The sequence below is a fragment of the Procambarus clarkii genome, chromosome 56 (genome assembly GCF_040958095.1).
Source record: "Procambarus clarkii isolate CNS0578487 chromosome 56, FALCON_Pclarkii_2.0, whole genome shotgun sequence".
NCBI classification, from domain to species: domain Eukaryota; kingdom Metazoa; phylum Arthropoda; class Malacostraca; order Decapoda; family Cambaridae; genus Procambarus; species Procambarus clarkii.
The window spans coordinates 17440294-17462818 of NC_091205.1; the positions used below are offsets into that span (position 1 = coordinate 17440294).

Consider the following 22525-nt stretch of genomic DNA (forward strand, 5'->3'; position numbering starts at 1 on the left):
AGCTGTCATGGTGACAGGCACACTGTAGGCTGGAGCAGCTGTCATGGTGACAGTCACACTGTAGGGTGGAGCAGCTGTCATGGTGACAGTCACACTGTAGGGTGGAGCAGCTGTCATGGTGACAGTCACACTGTAGGGTGGAGCAGCTGTCATGGTGACAGTCACACTGTAGGCTGGAGCAGCTGTCATGGTGACAGTCACACTGTAGGGTGGAGCAGCTGTCATGGTGACAGTCACACTGTAGGGTGGAGCAGCTGTCATGGTGACAGTCACACTGTAGGGTGGAGCAGCTGTCATGGTGACAGTCACACTGTAGGCTGGAGCAGCTGTCATGGTGACAGTCACACTGTAGGCTGGAGCAGCTGTCATGGTGACAGTCACACTGTAGGGTGGAGCAGCTGTCATGGTGACAGTCACACTGTAGGCTGGAGCAGCTGTCATGGTGACAGTCACACTGTAGGGTGGAGCAGCTGTCATGGTGACAGTCACACTGTAGGGTGAAGCAGCTGTCATGGTGACAGTCACACTGTAGGCTGGAGCAGCTGTCATGGTGACAGTCACACTGTAGGGTGAAGCAGCTGTCATGGTGACAGTCACACTGTAGGGTGGAGCAGCTGTCATGGTGACAGTCACACTGTAGGGTGGAGCAGCTGTCATGGTGACAGTCACACTGTAGGGTGAAGCAACTGTCATAGTGACAGTCAGACAACACTGTATAGACACTATAGCTCCACGGCTCTTCACTACCCTCCCAGCTAACACAATAAATGCTGCCAGCACAAAAGTGCACGCATTCAGGAAAAATTAGATATATTCCGGCAAGAAGTGCCGGACCAGCCGGACATATGGACGTGCGGGCCGCTGCAAGCAACAGCCTGGTGGACCAGGTTATCACAGGTCAAGCCTGGCCCCAGGCCTGCCTTGGGGAGAGAAGAACCCTCAGAACACTCTTCAGGTAAATACAGGTATCCTCTTAGATATATGTGGCATCAGTAAAATATGTTTACTGCGTTATATGAAGAACAATTTTCTCAGAAAATTGTTCTTCATATAACGCAGTAAACATATTTTACTGATGCCACATAGTGTTGACGTGGAATATCTCAAGGACTATACCGAGATTGTTTGGGTCGAGCGCAACACCGGACCAGGGGGACTGCCCAAAAATCAAGCAATTGCTATGTGGAAGGGAGAGCTGCCCCAAGTCATTAAAATACCAGGCATGAGGGCGTGCAAAGTGGAGAGGTATATTGGCAGTCCGTCCTTGTGTGGCAACTGTCAACGGTGGGATCACAGAACGTGGCAATGTGATCGCCCAATTAGGTGTGGGTGTTGCAGTGGCTCTCACGACACCAAGCAGTGTCTGGACAAGCTTAAACAGGGTGGGGGTAGCGGGGTAATACCTAAATGTGTCAACTGCAAGCAGCCCCATCATGCCTGGAACAGATATTGCAGCAGGAGGCCTGACTGGCAGGGCTTGAGAAGGACGCCGACGCAGACGCAGACAGCAGGTGGACCAGTAAACAGGGGCGGGAATGGCTCCGTGAACAGTACCACAGCAAGCCAGGGTCCAGCCTCCAGTAGGCAGACACCAGCCTGGGGTAGTGGTGGAGTGACCCACCACCACCCCGCACAGGCCCAACCAGACCCCATTTCTCTCACAAACCCACTTACCTCAACCCCGCTCACTAACCCCAACCCTACCCCACCCGACAACCCCATTCCTGCCTCATCACCCATACCCCCTAACGCCTCCCAGTCAACCAGCCCTTCCGCCTCTCAGGCGACCCTCCCTTTCCCCCACCCTACCACTCCCCCGCCTCACTCACCAGTCAACACCTCACTGGGTCCAGATAAAACAATGCCGCCCGGTATGGAAGCAATGATTACCCACATGATAAAAAATCACCCACTCATGCAAGAACTAATAAGCAAGCAAAATAAACTTGAGAATACCCTATGTACAATCCAGAAGACCCAGGAGGACATACTTCACATTCTGCAGGGCCTGAAGTTGCCTCAGGCGAGTTCAGCAGGTTGCAACTTGGTGCATGGGGATGCAACACGAGCCACGGCACATAACAGCAGACTCAGTGCTACCCAAGTGAACTCAGTGCGACCCAGTGAACACACCACCACCAGTGAACACAACAGCACCACCAGTGAACACAACACCACCAACAGCACCACCAGTGAACACAACACCACCAGTGAACACAACACCACCAACAGCACCACCAGTGAACGCAACACCACCAGTGAAGACAACAGCACCACCAGTGAACACAACGACACTAGTGTACACAACACCACTGACCACTGGCACTGGCATACAAACAGTACCACCAGCACATGACGGTGGTGCAACACCACATACAACACCACCAGTGAACACACTCTCACCAGCAACAACACCACACACAGTACATCTGATGACCAACACCTCCACAATGGATAACCACGCTGAAGAAAGTCTCACTATCCTACAATGGAACTGCAATGGCGTTCGCAATAGAATTAATGACATCATACAATACGCTCGTGAACACCAAACTGACGTCATAGTGCTACAGGAGACAATGGTAGGTGATGACTTCAACCCAAGGTTCAGCGGTTATCGCAAGTTCTCCCTGCCACATGGGGAAAGAAAACGGGGTCTCATCACTTATGTAAATAACAACATTCCCGCACAGATTATTGATGACCTGCAAATGGGGGATGAGTTTGAATCACTGGGAGTAACCCTTTACTTAAACAATAATGCCCTACATATAATCAACCTATATGTGCCACAGAGTAAACTTGACCTTGACGCACTGCCTGAGTTTGTTAATGAAGAACCTACCCTGCTGGTTGGTGACCTGAATGCCAGACACCCACACTTTGGTGCCAACTGTCATCAGCCCAATGTCAATGGACGGAAACTGTCACTCTTTGTCAGGGGAAGTGAAAACCTTAGGGTCCTGGGTGATGAACAGCCAACTCACCTCAGAGGAGGAAGATTAGATTATGCTCTCCTGCTGAATGCACAGGACACGGATGCCAGTACACACATTGTGCACAGTTTATGTAGTGACCATTGGGCACTGATTACCACCGTCGACATGAGCAAGAGAAGGAAAGAGACAAATAAAAGAAAAAGGTTATCACTCGGACCAGATATGAGGCCGCACTTCATAAACAGGATGAGTGACTGGTTCACGGAATACCAAATCCCAGAAGACATTAACACATTTGTTGATGACCTTAACCACCAAATTGAGAGCTGTCTAAGAGTTCCGCGCCGTACGCCTGGGCGAAGTAACCCTCAGAGGAAGAAAATAAAATGGTATGAGAATGATTACATAAAGATGCTTAACGCAAATGTGCGAGACATGAGTAGAGAGTACCGGAGACATCCCACTGAAAGTAACCAAGAGTTGTTTAAGACAGTGTGTCAAGTAGCCAGGGAAGAGAAGATTAAAGAGCGGGAAAGACAATGGCTTGAGTTCACTAGCTCTATTGGACGGGAAACATCTGCAAGACAAGTGTGGGCAAAAATTCAGATAGCTAAGGGGGGCAGAGCCCGGCCTGCGGCTCACAAAGACCCCCAGGGTAAGGCTGAGGAACTAATTCACAAGTGGAGTGATGCAGCATCCTCCTCCTCCCTCCCTGCAGAAATCAGCAGGGAACAGCTCCTGCGACATGATGACAGAAGAATTAGGATAACAAGAGCACTGTCTAGTGATGACGAGTATGGGGAACCAATCACAGCCCAAGAAGTAAGGGGCGCTATGAAAAAGGGTAAAAGTACAGCACCTGGTGAAGATGGCGTCACCTACGACATACTCAATGCACTGTGTGCAGTGTCTGGGAATCCACTACTCCACCTGTTTAACAAGTCATTCCTAAGTGGAGTGTTGCCCACACAATGGAAACACGCAATAATTATTCCCATACCGAAGCCTAATGACCCTGGTAATTACAGACCTATCAGCCTCGTGTCATGCACTTGCAAGATGCTTGAAAGGATCATCCTAAACCGACTGTTGCACAAAATAGGCAGGTTAGGGGAGGGGGTCAATGGATTTGTTAAAGGACGGAGCACAGCAAATTGTATAGTTAATTACTTGGTTAATGACACGGCTAGGTACTCTGTATTTGTTGACATCAAAGGAGCCTTCGACAAAGCACAGGGGATTGCGATCCTGGACGAGCTTGCATGCATGGGTGTCAAGGGGAGACTCATGAAATGGGTTGAAGACTACCTCACAGGAAGGGAAGCCAAGGTTTGCTTCAATGGAGCAGTCTCCAGAACAATGAGTATGGAACTCGGGACCCCCCAAGGCGGAGTCTTAAGCCCTACACTATTCAATGTACTTATGAACGCCATTGCAAATATTGATTTTCCGGAAGGAACACAACAAGTGGGATATGCAGATGATGTCCTAATACAAGCTCCCACCTTGGGAAAAATTGAACAGTCCATTGAACTCCTCGGAAGGAAATGTATTGAGCTCGGTTTCACTCTCTCCACAAACAAGACGAAGGCATACTCCCATCACAAGCGGAGAGCAAATGAAGAACTGCAAATTAATGGTGTAACACTTGAATGGGTTGACCACTACCGGTACCTTGGCGTCACTGTCGGCTCTAACAAGGGAAAGAAAGAGGAGCTCAATCAACTCATAGGAACATGCAAAAGTCGACTCAAGGCACTGAAAGCTATGACCTGGAATGGACATGGAGCCTCAATTGCCGTGCTCAAAATGATGTACACAGCCTATGTGCGCTCCGTCATAGACTATGCCGCACCAGTACTGTGCACCTACTCCCAAACCGATATGAAAAGGCTTGAAAGCATTCAAAATGAAGCCATGACAATCATTCTTGGAGTCCCAAGAACTGCCAAAACGTCTAATCTACGAGAGGAGTTGTCCCTTCCCAGTATTAAAAACAGAATTCAGGAGCTGAATGCTAAGCTTGCAATTAGGATAGCCAGAGATCCCCATTACAATGATATTGCCAAGAAAAAACTGAGCTCTGTGCTACTTTCAGGGGGAAACAGGAGAAGCAAAAAATGGCATCACAGAGCAGTCTGCTACCTTGAAGAGCTTCACCTGCTTGAGCAAGCCCGTGAGCTCCTGCCTGTAGAGAGGTTACCTCCCTGGGAGGATGACTCATGCAAGATCATCATCAATGAAATGGCAATGAAAAAATCCAACATGATACCACAAGAAATGAGGCACAAGTATCTCGAGGACATTTATAAAGAAGCCGGAGATGAACTAGATCAAATCTACACTGACGGGTCATCTAATCCTATCAATGGCAGGGCTGGTGCAGCATACACGGTAATCAAGGATAATACCTTCCAACGCAGAAATGAAGAAAAAGCACGTATTGAGAACTATGCCTCTTCAACGCAAGCAGAGCTAACTGCCATTGTTATGGCGTTAAGGTTTCTTGAACGGAACACTAATGGTGCAGTGATTTGCACCGATTCAAAAGCAGCACTGCAAAGCCTAAGTAAAAATCAGGCAGAAAATCTTGCAATAGTCGCTGAAATCAAGAGAGCTGTGAGAGTACTTACCAATCAGGGAAGAGTCATCAAGTTTCTGTGGATCCCCTCCCATGTTGGAATATGTGGGAATGAACGAGCAGATGTGCTGGCTGCTGAAGGCGCTGAAGGAGACCATATTGAATACTTCATACCCAAGACTCAACTACAAATTAGAGGTATTATCAGGCAACATCACCGTGACAAGGTAACTGAGGAAAGGAGGATAGAAGCACAAACCAGTGAATCTGTACGATGGTACAACATGGTTGCAGCTGGCAATCCCAATCAGTATGGCCGAAGAGGAGGACGACGAGTGAGAGAATCTGTAATAGCGAGAATCCGTCTTGGATACAAATATCCATGGAGATTTGGAATGGAAACAACAGTTGATCAGCGAAGTTGCAGAATCTGTGGTGAGAGTGATGGACACCGCCTTGACCACTATCTACGTGAATGTGAACACCTGAGAGACATTAGGAATAACTGTAGAATAATAAACCCCACATTGTTTGAGTTAGGAAAACACTATTTGTCAAATATTGATACTGTTCTTAAAAGATTTCCCCATTTTGCACCCGCAAGATAACGTAAGCTTTTAAGGGTTGATAAATGTTAATCTTCTTGTTTGAGGAGCTGTTCACTTGAGACAGTTAAGCAAGTCCCAGCTGTGTCTGGGTACAAGTGACAGGATGAACAACCCAGCGGGTTTTCTTCCTATTGGGGAGTGTTGTACATTCTGCTATGGCGGTATGTTCACTCACAAGATGAGTGGCGCTGCCCAATAAACTCGCCCCTCGGGGCAAAATTTAAAATTTAAATTTTCTCAGAGATATTGCGTAACATACATATTTCGAATGCTGGGACAGGGATATATTTAACACGCATCATCTGGTGAATGTAAATAGTTATAGAGTTAGTGAGATGATGTGATATCTCTAGTCCGGAACACGCAATCTGCGCCGCCTCTGTTTACATTATTGATGGCGGCCAGTGGGCGACCACGGCCCGCCATCGATCCTTGGAGTGGTGGTGGTCTTACCTTACAGTCACTGCGGGGAGGCGAGGTCTCTCTCTGCGTGTCCTTGTCGCACATGGTCACACATAAGGGAATTATCCGGCCGTTCCTATTCTGCGTGGAACCTCGCCCCACAGTGGAGGAGGGAAGTGGCGGCCACCACGTCTTTCAGAACATCCCGGGTGTTGAGCACATCTTCACCACACCAGTGTTCACTTACACTTCTTCGGCTCATTACACTTCCCACCTTCCATCTATGCCTTCTTGTACAATCCCCAGTACCAATGGAGAGGATTTACTGGGCGCAATTCCTTAACTGTAGCCTCTGTTTAACGCAACAGTAAAATGTGTACTTGGATGAAAAAACGATTCTTCGCGGCAGGGGACCGTATTCCAGGGACCATAGGATTAAGGACTTGCCCGAAACGCTACGCGTACTAGTGGCTGTACAAGAATGTAACAACTCTTGTATATATCTCAAAAAAAAAAAAAAAAAAAAAAAAAAAAAAAAAAAAATTCCTCTCAGTCTAAAGAGACTGTCTTTGTCCGCCTTGTCCATTCTTCTCAGTATAGTGTGTATATATTTTTATTATTCTTGCTGCCGGAGGCGGCTAATTTATTGTGCACCCCATACTCATCCTGTGAGCGGTAGCGCAAAAATCATTACAGAGGGCACAAACGGTCTTTATCAGACCTCATCTTAGATTATTACATAAACAATTTCATCTATCTTTCGCACCTTATAGTTATATGTCGGCTAGTTACAGAGAAAGTGCTATTTCAGGAGCTATATATTTACAGTAAGTCATTATACATTAATGGTAGGTCTTATCGCTAATACATAATAGTTTGACCAATGGAGATATTACAGAGTCATAGGGGAGCTTCTGTTTATTATTAGTCTTCACAATACACAACTTGTTTCTGAATCTCATATGTCGTTCATCTACTGGAAGCGAAATGTGGGTACAGTGCAAGGATTTCAGGTAATTTATCCATGGTAATAAGATAGGTTGCCATATCATACAGCGTGACCTTAGATTTATCTCTGAATGGCTCAATTTTACTACAATCCAAGATATAGTGTTCGAGTGTGTGTCCCTGTCTTTGTCCACACACTTTACACTTTACTTCATCTAGATCCCTATACAAGCCCAACTGCCAGAGATACTTGCAGCCAAGTCTTATACGAGCTGTGACAACATCTGTTAGTCTACCGACTTTGGTACTTGCCCCATACACACGTTTTACTTCACACATTTCATTGTGATGAACAATGGACCTGCTAGTTCCAGTTTGCACTGCTCTACTTTCTTCAAATCCATCCAGGAGTTCTCGTTTAATGACACTTTTAAGGAACCTATTTGATAACTCAAGATTTCGTTAAATACTGTCTTTATTTACTGCAGCCTTAGCAAGGGCGTCAACTTTGTCATGTTCCTGCAGGCCAATGTGAGAAGGAATCCACAACATTTTTATATTTACCCTCATGCTAAGTATTCTTATATATCTACGTCTAGCTTCCAAGACAAGCACGTTATTACTTGATTGCAAACTATTTATTGCTCGTAGTGAGGAAAGGGAGTCAGAAATAATTAAGCTGTCTACTTCAGTGTTATCAATAATTTCGAGTGCTACCAGTATTGCTACCATATAGTGAGCATATTTCCTCTGTTGCTTGTCTCCTCTCTCCTGTGAGAGTTCCCCAAACTAGTCCTTGTAGCTTAGTCCTCTCAATGCTGGCACTAGTCTCTGCAAACGGTAGTGGTGACTGGAGTTGTGGTGATTGGAGAGGTGGTGATTGGAGAGGTGGTGGTTGGTATGTTGGTACTGGTGATTGTAGTGGGCTGTGAAGGGTGGAGCATTGATGGTTTTTCAGTGGTGATATTGTGAGGGGGGGGGGGGAATATTGACGGTGGGGTGGTTATTAATGGTGTTGTGGTGGGACTGGAGAGCATGGTGGTTCAATAGTGTTTGTGACAGTGATTGATATAGTGTAGGTAAGAGCAGGGGGGGGGAGGGGAGAGAATGATGGTTGTTGTGGGTCAAGAGACAGGCAGACATACAGAGGGGAGGGGGGACAGACAGAGGGGTAGATAGACAGACAGAGGAGAAGAAAGAGAAGGGGAGATATAGTGTGTGTGTGTGTAATATATATATATATATATATATATATATATATATGTATATATATATGTATATATATATATATATATATATATATATATATATATATATATATATATATATATATATATATATATATATATATATATATATATATATATATATGTGTGTGTATATCACGAAAATAAACACGTGATTAAGAATGTGACAATGTCAGGCCACGGAGGAAAATGAAACAGGAATTTCCTTAAGTACTTTCGTATATTAAATACATCTTCAGAAGGAATGATTTTACAGATCGAGTGATGGGTATAAATAGGCAGGAGAGAGTGGTGAAGTGGGGTGAGGTACAATACTTGGACAACGCAGACGGCCCATTGGCCTCAGATGCACCCAATTGGCCCATCCGATGTAGCCCAATGGCCCATCTGATACAGCAGACATACAAGCATAATACATAGGTAATTATAACATAAAGAGGTAAATATATACAATGAATTAGTGAGACAAATGTTTTTCAATGATCCTACTTAAATCGCCCTTTAGCTGATCTATTAGAAATGGATCTAAGTTATATAGACCACTGCTAATATTCAAATTACTTTCTTTGGTGATCTGTATCAAAGCAGATTCAATTATGTTTCTGTTATAGGTGCTTTTACAATTTGTTATTGAAGAAGCACTCTCCCAATCAATTTGGTGAGCTTTTTCTGACAAATGCACAAACAAAGCATTAGACAATTGGCCATGTCTTACAGAGTATTTATGTTGCGATATTCTACATTTTAAATCTTTAGATATTTGCCCGACATAGAACTTATTACATTCCTTACAAGGTATTTTATAAATGACGCAATTATCACTACGAGGGCTGCTGCATTGTGTATTCTGTCTCTGCTGTATGATGTCTGCTGCACGGTGTATTCTGTATCTGCTGTATGATGTATTGTCTGCTTCACGGTGTATGATAAGTGTTCACCTGACTGTGATGGGTCAGGGGCAGGTGTTGACATGATGGTGATGGTTCAGGGGCAGGTGTTGACATGATGGTGATGGGTCAGGGGCAGGTGTTGACGTGATGGTGATGGTTCAGGGGCAGGTGTTGACGTGATGGTTCATGGGGCAGGTGTTGACATGATGGTGATGGTTCAGGGGGCAGGTGTTGACATGATGGTGATGGGTCAGGGGCAGGTGTTGACATGATGGTGATGGTTCAGGGGCAGGTGTTGACATGATGGTTCATGGGGCAGGTGTTGACATGCTGGTGATGGTTCATGGGGCAGGTGTTGACATGATGGTGATGGTTCAGGGGGCAGGTGTTGACATAATGGTGATGGTTCAGGGACAGGTGTTGACATGATGGTGATGGTTCAGGGACAGGTGTTGACGTGATGGTGATGGGTCAGGGGCAGGTGTTGACATGATGGTGATGGTTCCTGGGGCAGGTGTTGACATGCTGGTGATGAGTAAGGGACGCACGCTACACCCAGAGAGTGAGTGCGTCTATAAAGATTAGTACTAAAGCAGGTGTTTTCTCTTGCAGGATTCCGACTCATCATGGCGGGAGAGCATCTGCATCTCCGTCGACTGTGAGGACGACACGTGAGTACCTCTGGCTCCCCCGTACGGTGACCTTAGGCCACTTTAGTACCACATTTTCCGGACGTTGGGCACCCCTAGAGGGACGTTCTTGGCGAGGGAGGCAGGCGGGAAGCAGGCGAAGGGCTCCCCCTTCCCAGCAGGCGCTCCCTGCTGGGAAGGGAGGAGGAGGACACTCACATTCACTCTCTCTCACTCTCTCACTCACACACACACACACACAGGGGCCTCGTAGCCTGGTGGATAGCGCGCAGGATTCGTAATTCTGTGGCGCGGGTTCGATTCCCGCACGAGGCAGAAACAAATGGGCAAAGTTTCTTTCACCCTGAATGCCCCTGTTACCTAGCAGTAAATAGGTACCTGGGAGTTAGTCAGCTGTCACGGGCTGCTTCCTGGGGTGTGTGTGTGTGTGTGTGTGTGGTGAAAAAAAAAAATAGTAAACAGTTGAGTGACAGTTGAGAGGCGGGCCGAAAGAGCAAAGCTCAACCCCCGTAAAAACACAACTAGTAAACACACACACACACACACACACACACACACACACACACACACACACACGCACTCTCTCTCTCTCTCTCTGGGGGGCGGGGGTCGGGTGACTGCCAGAGGGCGGGGTAGCCAGGTGGAGCGGGACAGGGCTGGCATGGGCTGGTGGACATCACATGCTCGCGTGTTTACATTTACGTCACAAGATGGGTCACGAGATGGGTCACGTGGGTGAAGGGTGAGGCAGCGAGGTGACTGGTCTACAGTGACTGATACATGACATAACACACACTCTTCCCTAGGGGTGGATCAGGTTAGGTCACCTGCCTCACATCGCCGACAAATGGAAAGATATATCAGTATTGTTCTATTGTTCTTGTGATCAGCTCTTGAGATAAATAAATGATCAACTATATTTAAACTTCGTAAATGTAAAAGGTAAGCAGTGGTCCAGGTCCACTACGGGCTCACCATAGCCCGTGCTACATGTAACTTCTGTTCAGAGTGGCTGACTCTAAAACACAACATCAACAACAACATACCTGGTTGATGGGGTTCTGGAAGTTCTTCTACTCCCCAAGCCCGGCCCGAGGCCAGGCTCGACTTGTGAGAGTTTGGTCCACCAGGCTGTTGCTTGGAGCGGCCCGCAGGCCAACATACCCACCACAGCCCGGTTGGTCCGGAAAGTCTTTTAGAAAACTAACTAGTTTTCTCTTGAAGATGTCCACGGTTGTTCCGGCAATATTTCTTATGCTCGCTGGGAGGACGTTGAACAACCGTGGACCTCTGATGTTTATACAGTGTTCTCTGATTGTGCCTATGGCACCTCTGCTCTTCACTGGTTCTATTCTGCATTTTCTTCCATATCGTTCACTCCAGTACGTTGTTATTTTACTGTGTAGATTAGGGACCTGGCCCTTCAGGATTTTCCATGTGAATATTATTTGATATCTCTCTCGTCTCCTTTCTAGTGAGTACATTTGGAGGGCTTTGAGTCGATCCCAATAATTTAGGTGCTTTATCTCGTCTATGCGTACCGTATATGTTCTCTGTATTCCCTCTATTTCAGCAATCTCTCCTGCTCTGAAGGGGGAAGTGAGTACTGAACAGTACTCAAGACGGAACAACACCAGTCGTCCACATCATGCATATCACGAGAGAATGTCACTGACATTACTGTTTTATACATCAACAGTTGTCTCATAAGAACAAAGTATTAAGTTGTGTGAGGAGCTAGGTGTATGACACCCCTCCTCCCTCCCTCACACTGGACGGTTACTCACACAGGTGCAGTGAGTACCTCTAAGGTAGAATCACCTACACTCTTCACAGTGTAGACAAGTATATCTACCACTGGCGTCACTCCATGTTGACAATGTTATTGTGTAACACAGGTTTGGTTTCTCTTAATATTCTTTGAATGTTTGCCAACTGTGGCAGTGTATATTTACCTGACGGGGGGTAGGGGGGGTATCTGACCAGGTGGTCCCTGTGAGAGCTTGTGGGTATCTGCCCAGGTGGTCCCTGTGACAGCTTGTGGGTATCTGACCAGGTGGTCCCTGTGAGAGCTTGTGGGTATCTGCCCAGGTGGTCCCTGTGACAGCTTGTGGGTATCTGACCAGGTGGTCCCTGTGACAGCTTGTGGGTATCTGACCAGGTGGTCCCTGTGGGAGCCTGGACAGAGTAACAGAAACCCTAGTGAGAGACACCAGTGAGACACTAGTGAAGAACGAGTGAGAGAGAGAAGTGCTTCATACACTAGTGTGTGAGGGGTGAATGTCAGCTGAAGGAAGGGCAGGGGTGGAGGAGGCCAGAGAGGATGGCAGGGAGGGTTATACAGCAAGTATAGAGGAGAGAGAGAGAGTCATGACGAACATGGACCAGGCTAAAAGTACTGGAGAGGTAGAGTGGAAAGATTAATGGGACGGAAGATTGACATAAAGGGGAGAGAAGTCGACTAGTATTATTATTTATTATTTATATATATATATATATATATATATATATATATATATATATATATATATATATATATATATATATATATACAAGAAGTTACATTGAGTTTATCAGAATACATAGGATGATGTGTTTACATTCTTGTAAAGCCACGAGTAAGCGAAGGGTTTCGGACAGGACTTAAAACTTGGGACCTGAAACACCTGGTGTTAGTGGTGATACAAGATGGTGATGATACAAGGCGCGTGTTTATGTGTGTGAGTGTGTTGGGCCGGCGGCCTCCCCCCTCACTGACAGTGCCAAGTGTGGCCCCCTGGGGACCTCGGGGGCCTGGCTGAGGGAAGACCACTTGCTAGTTACGTCAGGTTGTGCTCATTGGTCCCCTGCGTGTGGCCGTCACTACAACAAGGGTTATAGTGCAAGCCACAGGTCAACACTCATCATATAGTGCCAGCCACAGGTCAACACTCATCATTAGTGCCAGCCACAGGTCAACACTCATCATATAGTGCCAGCCACAGGTCAACACTCATCATATAGTGCCAGCCACAGGTCAACACTCATACAGTGCCAGCCACAGGTCAACACTCATCATATAGTGCCAGCCACAGGTCAACACTCATCATATAGTGCCAGCCACAGGTCAACACTCATCATATAGTGCCAGCCACAGGTCAACACTCATCATATATCTATAGTGCCAGCCTTCAGGTCAACATTCATCATTCTCATCATATATCTATATACAAAAGAATGCCTTTCCGACTGTCTGAGGTTGAAGGCCAGACACCTAGGGCTAGCCTCATTTAAATTTCCAAGATGAACCATAGTGGATAAGATAGTGTTATAGGCCAGTCGCGGTCGGCCTCAGTGCCACATTTTACGAAATATCGGCATCTATAGCGACCCACCCGCCTGCGATTTACTTGAAGTCTCACACAAACTCCGGGTTATGGTTTGTGTACAGTTGTGGTACTCTCACCGGGTCATGACCTCACTCACCACGGTACTCAATGTCCAGTAATTGGCCCCGTCACACCTGCCCGTATCACCCACCTCCACCTTGGTAAATACTGGAGAGAGAGAGAGAGAGAGAGAGAGAGAGAGAGAGAGAGAGAGAGAGAGAGAGAGAGAGAGAGAGAGAGAGACAGGGAGAATGAGAGAGGGGAGAGAGGGGGGGGGGGGAGAAAGGAGGAGACGGGAAAAGGTGAGAGGGAGAGGGGGGGGGGGGGGAGGTGAAGATGGAGGGAGAATGGGAGGGAGGGAGGAGACGGAGAGAGAGGGGATATGTTAGGGGAGAGAGGCGCAGTAGGGGGTGGGGAAAGGGATAGTGAAATATATGAGAAAGGAGGAGATTGGGAGAGAGAGGGTAGAATAGAAGAGAGAGAGGGGAGGGGAAGAGAAAGCGGAGGAGGGAGAGAGACCCGGGAGGAGCCGGGTACTGCACGTAGTTAGTGATAATGCCAGGACTCCCACTGTTAAGGAAGCCTTGAAGCACTCACCGAGGTGTCAACACACAAGTAAGGCAAGCCCTGGCACCCTCCACCAGTGCTGACAACTGGACCACTAATGACCTTCACAGCTCACGACAATATGGGTTTAGAACACTAAGTTATTCTCTGCCCAATTACTCAACCACTATCACAAAATCATTAGAAGAAAAATAAAATACACACGTTGAACAAATCCACAAGAGCTGTGACGAGGGTTCGAACGTACGTCCGAGAGGATCCCAGACGCTGCCTGGGGTAGGTTCCTCTCGGACGTAGGTTCGAACCCTCGTCACGGACCGTTATGGATTTGTTCATTTGATGCATCACGCTATTGTGATTTGTGTGTGTAATGCACACGTTGTGTACAGGGACCTTGCCTAGGTCTGTGATATGTGTAACCATGGGGTAATAGCCCCATCAACAATAGGAATAACGGGTGAAGTAGTGCGTTGAATTTTTAATTTTCTGTCAAATAAAATGCAAAGAATAGCAATCAATCAAATATCAAGTCCAAATACAGTGAAAATCTCTGTACCCCAGAACACAGTGGCACACTGTACTCCTTTCACCATAACCTTCTCTCGTCCTCATATCAGATACAGACAACAATACTGCTCACAGCTTCGTGTCATCCTTTGCACATGATACAAAATCAGCAAAAAAGTTTCCTCTGTAGAGGACACTGTAAACTGCAAGCCGATATTAATAAAGTCTCCGGTTGGGCAACGGAAAAATAACATGATGTTTAACATTAATATTTGTTTTTGTATTAACAAGCTTCGGTATACACAGCACTGTGCTGCTTCCCTGTTACACTATATGAAAGGTTACACAGTGTAGATCATAAACCAGCTATAAGCTCATCTAATATCCCCATCTCACAGGATGGTTAGTCATACATGGCATCAAGAGAGAACATGGCATGTAAGGCTGATCTATTAGCCCCCACTAGCAGAATGTAAGGCTGATTTATTAGCCTCCACTAGCAGAATGGCTGATCTATTAGCCTCCACTAGCAGAATGTAAGGCTGATCTATTAGCCTCAACTAGCAGAATGGCTGATCAATAGATCAGTCATTTAATAAGCCTCCACTAGCAAAATGGCTGATCTATTAGCCTCCACCAGCAAAATGGCTGATCAATAGATCAGTCATTTAATAAGCCTCCACTAGCAAAATGGCTGATCTATTAGCCTCCACTAGCAAAATCAGGGAACAGCACAAGAATATCTTCCAATATTCCTGAGTGTATGAAGTAATTACAGAGCTTCAAGTACCTCATACCATTTGATCTGAAGTCACTGATAACAGAGCAATCACAGATACAGCGTTGGACTAATAGCAAATAATTAAAGAAATCTACATACAAGTATAAATATAATATATATATATATATATATATATATATATATATATATATATATATATATATATATATATATATATATATATATATATATATATATATATATATATGGTAACTTATTTAATGATATAAAGGAATGTAATGAGAATATAATTCAAAACGCGAACAACATTAGCTTATATACAGTATATGCAGGCGGACAAGACCCACAGTGTCTTGTGGGAGACTGTGGGTCACTGTGGGTGGTGAGGGCTGGGATGGAGTGGGGCTGGCGGGAGTGGGGCTGGAGGGAGTGGGGCTGGCGGGAGTGGGGCTGGAGAGAGTGGGGCTGGGATGGAGTGGGGCTGGCGGGAGTGTGACTGGCGGGAGTGGGGCTGGAGGGAGTGGGGCTGGCGGGAGTGGGGCTGGAGGGAGTGGGGCTGGCGGGAGTGGGGCTGGAGGGAGTGGGGCTGGCGGGAGTGGGGCTGGAGAGAGTGGGGCTGGGATGGAGTGGGGCTGGCGGGAGTGTGACTGGCGGGAGTGGGGCTGGCGGGAGTGGGGCTGGAGGGAGTGGGGCTGGCGGGAGTGGGGCTGGAGGGAGTGGGGCTGGCGGGAGTGGGGCTGGCGGGAGTGGGGCTGGCGGGAGTGGGGCTGGCGGGAGTGGGGCTGGAGGGAGTGGGGCTGGCGGGAGTGGGGCTGGAGGGAGTGGGGCTGGCGGGAGTGGGGCTGGAGGGAGTGGGGCTGGAGGGAGTGGGGCTGGCGGGAGTGGGGCTGGAGGGAGTGGGGCTGGCGGGAGTGGGGCTGGAGGGAGTGGGGCTGGCGGGAGTGGGGCTGGAGGGAGTGGGGCTGGCGGGAGTGGGGCTGGAGGGAGTGGGGCTGGCGGGAGTGGGTCAAGGCGCCCGAGGGAGCAGCACTGGGCCGCTCAGGAACGCCGCGGCTGCCAATAGTAATCACGAATTGTAAATATATTGTGAGCGCGAGGGACATGTAGGAGGCGAGTGTGGAGGGCGGCGTGTCACCCAGCTCTACCCCGCCGCGGTGGCCGCCCTCACTCCTCTTGTTCACGCCTAAACACACTAAGAATATTTCTTATTACACAATTACACATTAAATATCAGTGAACAGTTTTAGTCTGATCATATTTTAGCGAAAATAGATTTGATTTTGGCAGTCGCGATATAGTTTCACATGAGCCTATAAGTAGGTGTGTAGCAGTCATATAGACTTTTTAGACTGGAAAACTAAATGTGACTTGATATTAACATTACTATTTTATAAACTAGTGTAAGAAAGACACTAACTTGCAAACCGCCGGCAGCCGGAGGTGTGTCTGCCATCCTGCACCCTGATTGGTCCACAGTGTAACGCTTCCTACCTTCTGATTAGTCCACTGCGTACCGGTCTGGCCCGGCATTGGCTTGGGCAACACGGAGCTGCCCTCCTATTGGTGGCTTGCAGAGGTGTGTGTGTGTGAGGGTGCTGCCAACATTGACTGGTGCGAGAAGCGTGTACCCAACACTGGGTGTTGCCACGTGGTGGTGTGAGCGAGCACGGCTATATTAAGATTCACAAGGAATGGCAACTACCATAAATATTGCCTCAGCAATTAGCGGTAAGAATACTAAACAGGGACGGATATATAGCGCATGAGCAGCGCTTTCTCGACCTAAAACGTGAGGAACCAGCCGTTACTGGCGCGGTGCTGTTCACCAGTTAACTCGCAGTCACAACCTTGTAAACATTATGTAGACTGTATTAGAAGATGGACCGGGAGACATAATTGTCTGTAGTTCAGGTGTGGAACACACTAGGGTAGGGTGTCTTCAGTGTGTGGGGCCACTGTGGGAGTGGAACACACTAGGGTAGGGTGTCATCAGTGTGGGGCCACTGTGGGAGTGGAACACACTAGGGTAGGGTGTCATCAGTGTGGGGCCACTGTGGGAGTGGAACACACTAGGGTAGGGTGTCATCAGTGTGGGGCCACTGTGGGAGTGGAACACACTAGGGTAGGGTGTCTTCGGTGTGTGTGGGCTACTGTGGGAGTGGAACACACTAGGGTAGGGTGTCTTCAGTGTGGGGGCCCACTGTGGGAGTGGAACACACTAGGGTAGGGTGTCATCAGTGTGGGGCCACTGTGGGAGTGGAACACACTAGGGTAGGGTGTCTTCGGTGTGTGTGGGCTACTGTGGGAGTGGAACACACTAGGGTAGGGTGTCTTCAGTGTGGGGGCCCACTGTGGGAGTGGAACACACTAGGGGGAAGCGGTAATACAATGACCCATTCCCCACTTGTGTGTGTGTGTTGCAGAAGAAGTAATTATTATGTGTATCAACATCGCAGTGATGCTGCCACACTAGGCTATATTTATGGTAACAATGTTGACGGTTTCTGGGCGGATTTTTTTTTTTTTTTACGGTTGGTATTTTTTTTTTATTAACACATTAGGTACATCTGCATTAGTGCAGCTGCCCTCGACTATATGAAGGGGAGTGCAGTGTGTCAAAAAAGATAGCTACGTGATGCTAAAAAAAATCCCCATCACACAGGACGGTTAGCCATACAGAGGCATGTGATAGGCAGTCTGCTCTGGCAGTCTCCGGATGCATTTTGAGGATTGAGGTGCTCGCTCACTAACTCTACGGAATGACCCAACCATATTTTACTATGAGTAGTTTTCAAACCTTTATCACAGACAACTATAAATAAGTTCTTTATGTTTCAGTAAGAATATAAAATTTGGATAAATGTAAGTGTGGGAAGGTGAGAATGAGGAGTGTGTACTAAACTATAGTTTTCCGTTAACATAAGACTAGAGTGGGCGTATATGTGGAGTCTACACTATATAAATGATATATTTAAAATATATCAAGTAATGCTAGTGGAAAAAACACAGCGATGATATAATAATAATAATGAGTAAAACGTGTGATTAAGTCACTATAGGAGAAAGTAGTTAAAGGTATTGTTTATGAGAGCAGTGTTGTGTAATATAAGTGCAGACAAGTCTTACCAGGGGCCAGATTCACGAAGCAGTTACGCAAGCACTTACGAACCTGTACATCTTTTCTCAATCTTTGGCGGCTTTGTTTACAATTATTCAACAGTTAATGAGCTCGGAAGCACCAGGAGACTGTTTATAACAATAACAACAGTTGATTGGCAAGTTTTCAATCATGTAAACTGTTTAATAAATGTAACCAAAGCCGTCAAAGTTTGAGGAAAAATGTACAGGTTCGTAAGTACTTGCGTAACTGCTTCGTGAATTTGGCACCAGGCTACCTGCGCTCCTATCCCTCCACCTCTCACAATTCCCAACACCATGTTATACAAATATTACACCATCTTCCTTTACGATAACCTAGGCCTTCGTTTGTCTTATATTTACATTAAAATGTATATTTGTAAGGTTAAATAACATTGTGTCGTCCTAGTTATTTGTGGAAGGTTCTACTTGGTCGCTCCAGTGTTCCATCAAGTGTGAAGAGAGGAGACACGCAATGAAGACTAAAATATTAGGAATAGTGGCACCTGCCCATCACACAAGGACCCGTGTCTGGTTGACTGAGATGCCAGTTGTCTGGAGCTGTTCACCCGAGTCATGGGTCATAGGTGAGCCCTGAGCACCTGGGGGCTCCCATTACATCACTGGACTCTATAGTAATGGTCGGACAAGTGGGGACTTGTGCTGTCTGGCATCATACCATCCACTCAAGCTTCCTTCTCAACTATATACTATAAAATACATATAGGATAAAATGAGTAACAATTATTATATTTGTAAATAATAATATTTTTACATTTTAGTACATGCGTTAATTGATCACTGTAGCTTAATATTGTTTATAAGTGTTTCCATGGTTCTAAAACGGTTTAAATGGGCTTTTATCTCTGAAGGCTTTCCTGATTGTTGTATTAAGTTTGTGATGACTTGGAGCTCTTCAAGGAGGTTATCTTGAGATGATTTCGGGGCTTTTTAGTGTCCCCGCGGCCCGGTCCTCGACCAGGCCTCCACCCCCAGGAAGCAGCCCGTGACAGCTGACTAACACCCAGGTACCTATTTTACTGCTAGGTAACAGGGGCATAGGGTGAAAGAAACTCTGCCCATTGTTTCTCGCCGGCGCCTGGGATCGAACCCAGGACCACAGGATCACAAGTCCAGTGTGCTGTCCGCTCGGCCGACCGGCTCCCCGGTCGTATGGGTGCGAAAGTGACGTTCACTTGTATAGTGTGTCAGTATAAGGACTTAATGGTCACCGAATTGACCATGTTCAATAAATATTATGGTCTCCTTGATAACTTAGTTGGCTTTACGCCAGGTCTAGAAGATTTTTCTGGTTTGTGTAGACTTGATAATTTTTGTGTCCTTTTGGAAAATCTAATGGACCCTCCTTGGATACGAAAGGCTTTTCTTGGGTCCAGTGGGATCATTAAATCTGAAAGAGCCAACTGCCCGCTTATTATCATAGAGATTTGACGTTATGGAAGTTCAAATTGTAGACAACTGTATGAGCCAGCTGAGCTCTAGAAACACTGGCCTTCAGCGGTCCTGTATGTTCCATAACGTTACCAGCGGGACTGACGGGGGCCCTCTCCAGGGGGTGGCCCCCTGGGACATCCTCCAGGTGGTGGCCCCTGGGACATCCTCCAGGTGGTGGCCCCCTGGGACATCCTCCAGGTGGTGGCCCCCTGGGACATCCTCCAGATGGTGGCCCCCTGGGACATCCTCCAGATGGTGGCCCCCTGGGACATGCTCCAGGTGGTGGCCCCCTGGGACATCCTCCAGGTGGTGGCCCCCTGGGACATCCTCCGCCGGGGACCTGGCCCCGTGTGCGCGCTGTCTGGCAGCACAGCTTTAACCGCCACCAGCCATGCTGGCGGACTCCATCCTCCTCCCGCCATGTTGGAGCCGCACTGGTAGAGAGGCACCTGACAGGGGTGTGTGATGGTGGCAGGGGTTGTTAGTGTGTGTGATGGTGGCAGAGGTTGTTAGTGTGTGTGGTGGTGGCAGAGGTTGTTAGTGTGTGTGATGGTGGCAGGGGTTGTTAGTGTGTGTGATGGTGGCAGAGGTTGTTAGTGTGTGTGGTGGTGGCAGAGGTTGTTAGTGTGTGTGGTGGTGGCAGGGGTTGTTAGTGTGTGTGATGGTGCCAGGGGTTGTTAGTGTGTGTGATGGTGGCAGGGGTTGTTAGTGTGTGTGATGGTGGCAGAGGTTGTTAGTGTGTGTGGTGGTGGCAGAGGTTGTTAGTGTGTGTGATGGTGGCAGGGGTTGTTAGTGTGTGTGATGGTGGCAGAGGTTGTTAGTGTGTGTGGTGGTGGCAGAGGTTGTTAGTGTGTGTGGTGGTGGCAGAGGTTGTTAGTGTGTGTGGTGGTGGCAGGGGTTGTTAGTGTGTGTGGTGGTGGCAGAGGTTGTTAGTGTGTGTGGTGGTGGCAGGGGTTGTTAGTGTGTGTGGTGGTGGCAGAGGTTGTTAGTGTGTGTGGTGGTGGCAGAGGTTGTTAGTGTGTGTGGTGGTGGCAGAGGTTGTTAGTGTGTGTGGTGGTGGCAGAGGTTGTTAGTGTGTGTGGTGGTGGCAGGGGTTGTTAGTGTGTGTGATGGTGGCAGGGGTTGTTAGTGTGTGTGATGGTGGCAGGGGTTGTTAGTGTGTGTGATGGTGGCAGAGGTTGTTAGTGTGTGTGTGGTGGTGGCAGGGGTTGTTTGTGTGTGGTGGTGGCAGGGGTTGTTAGTGTGTGTGGTGGTGGCAGGGGTTGTTAGTGTGTGTGATGGTGGCAGGGGTTGTTAGTGTGTGTGATGGTGGCAGAGGTTGTTAGTGTGTGTGATGGTGGCAGAGGTTGTTAGTGTGTGTGGTGGTGGCAGGGGTGTTAGTGTGTGTGATGGTGGCAGGGGTTGTTAGTGTGTGTGATGGTGGCAGGGGTTGTTAGTGTGTGTGATGGTGGCAGAGGTTGTTAGTGTGTGTGATGGTGGCAGAGGTTGTTAGTGTGTGTGTGGTGGTGGCAGGGGTTGTTTGTGTGTGATGGTGGCAGGGGTTGTTAGTGTGTGTGGTGGTGGCAGGGGTTGTTAGTGTGTGTGATGGTGACAGAGGTTGTTAGTGTGTGTGGTGGTGGCAGGGGTTGTTAGTGTGTGTGATGGTGGCAGGGGTTGTTAGTGTGTGTGATGGTGGCAGGGGTTGTTAGTGTGTGTGATGGTGGCAGGGGTTGTTAGTGTGTGTGATGGTGGCAGAGGTTGTTAGTGTGTGTGATGGTGGCAGAGGTTGTTAGTGTGTGTGTGGTGGTGGCAGGGGTTGTTAGTGTGTGTGTGATGGTGGCAGGGGTTGTTAGTGTGTGTGGTGGTGGCAGGAGTTGTTAGTGTGTGTGATGGTGGCAGGGGTTGTTAGTGTGTGTGATGGTGCCAGGGGTTGTTAGTGTGTGTGATGGTGGCAGAGGTTGTTAGTGTGTGTGTGATGGTGGCAGAGGTTGTTAGTGTGTGTGTGATGGTGGCAGGGGTTGTTAGTGTGTGTGTGGTGGTGGCAGAGGTTGTTAGTGTGTGTGGTGGTGGCAGAGGTTGTTAGTGTGTGTGGTGGTGGCAGAGGTTGTTAGTGTGTGTGGTGGTGGCAGAGGTTGTTAGTGTGTGTGGTGGTGGCAGGGGTTATTAGTGTGTGTGGTGGTGGCAGGGGTTAGTTAGTGTGTGTGGTGGTGGCAGGGGTTGTTAGTGTGTGTGTGGTGGTGGCAGGGGTTGTTAGTGTGTGTGGTGGTGGCAGGGGTTGTTAGTGTGTGTGGTGGTGGCAAGGGTTGTTAGTGTGTGTGGTGGTGGCGAATAGTTTAGGTGCATGAAAGAGAGGACCAACAACACCTGTATGGAGCTGGGTGGGGGGGGGATTATGGTAGTTACTTTTTCGTATAATTCATATTTAATTAGTAATGGTAATGTCTTCTCACAGACATAGGAAAAACCATACTTGTGTGTATGTGAAATTTATGTAAGGAATTTAT

General features: G+C 47.6%; 1 protein-coding gene across 5 annotated transcripts in view; it reads left to right on the forward strand.

Annotated features, from left to right (window-relative positions):
• LOC123770658 (glutaminase kidney isoform, mitochondrial) overlaps positions 1-22525 on the forward strand; it is a 157986-nt gene that overhangs the window by 13811 nt on the left and 121650 nt on the right. For 4 of the 5 annotated variants that reach the window (XM_045762708.2, XM_045762709.2, XM_069305782.1 and 1 more), the window contains one exon: positions 10228-10286. In XM_045762708.2, coding sequence (XP_045618664.1) covers positions 10228-10286 — 59 coding nt within the window. Of the gene's footprint in view, positions 1-10227; positions 10287-16952; positions 17178-22525 lie in introns of those variants that run through there. The other variant, XM_045762712.2, reaches the window with a different exon arrangement.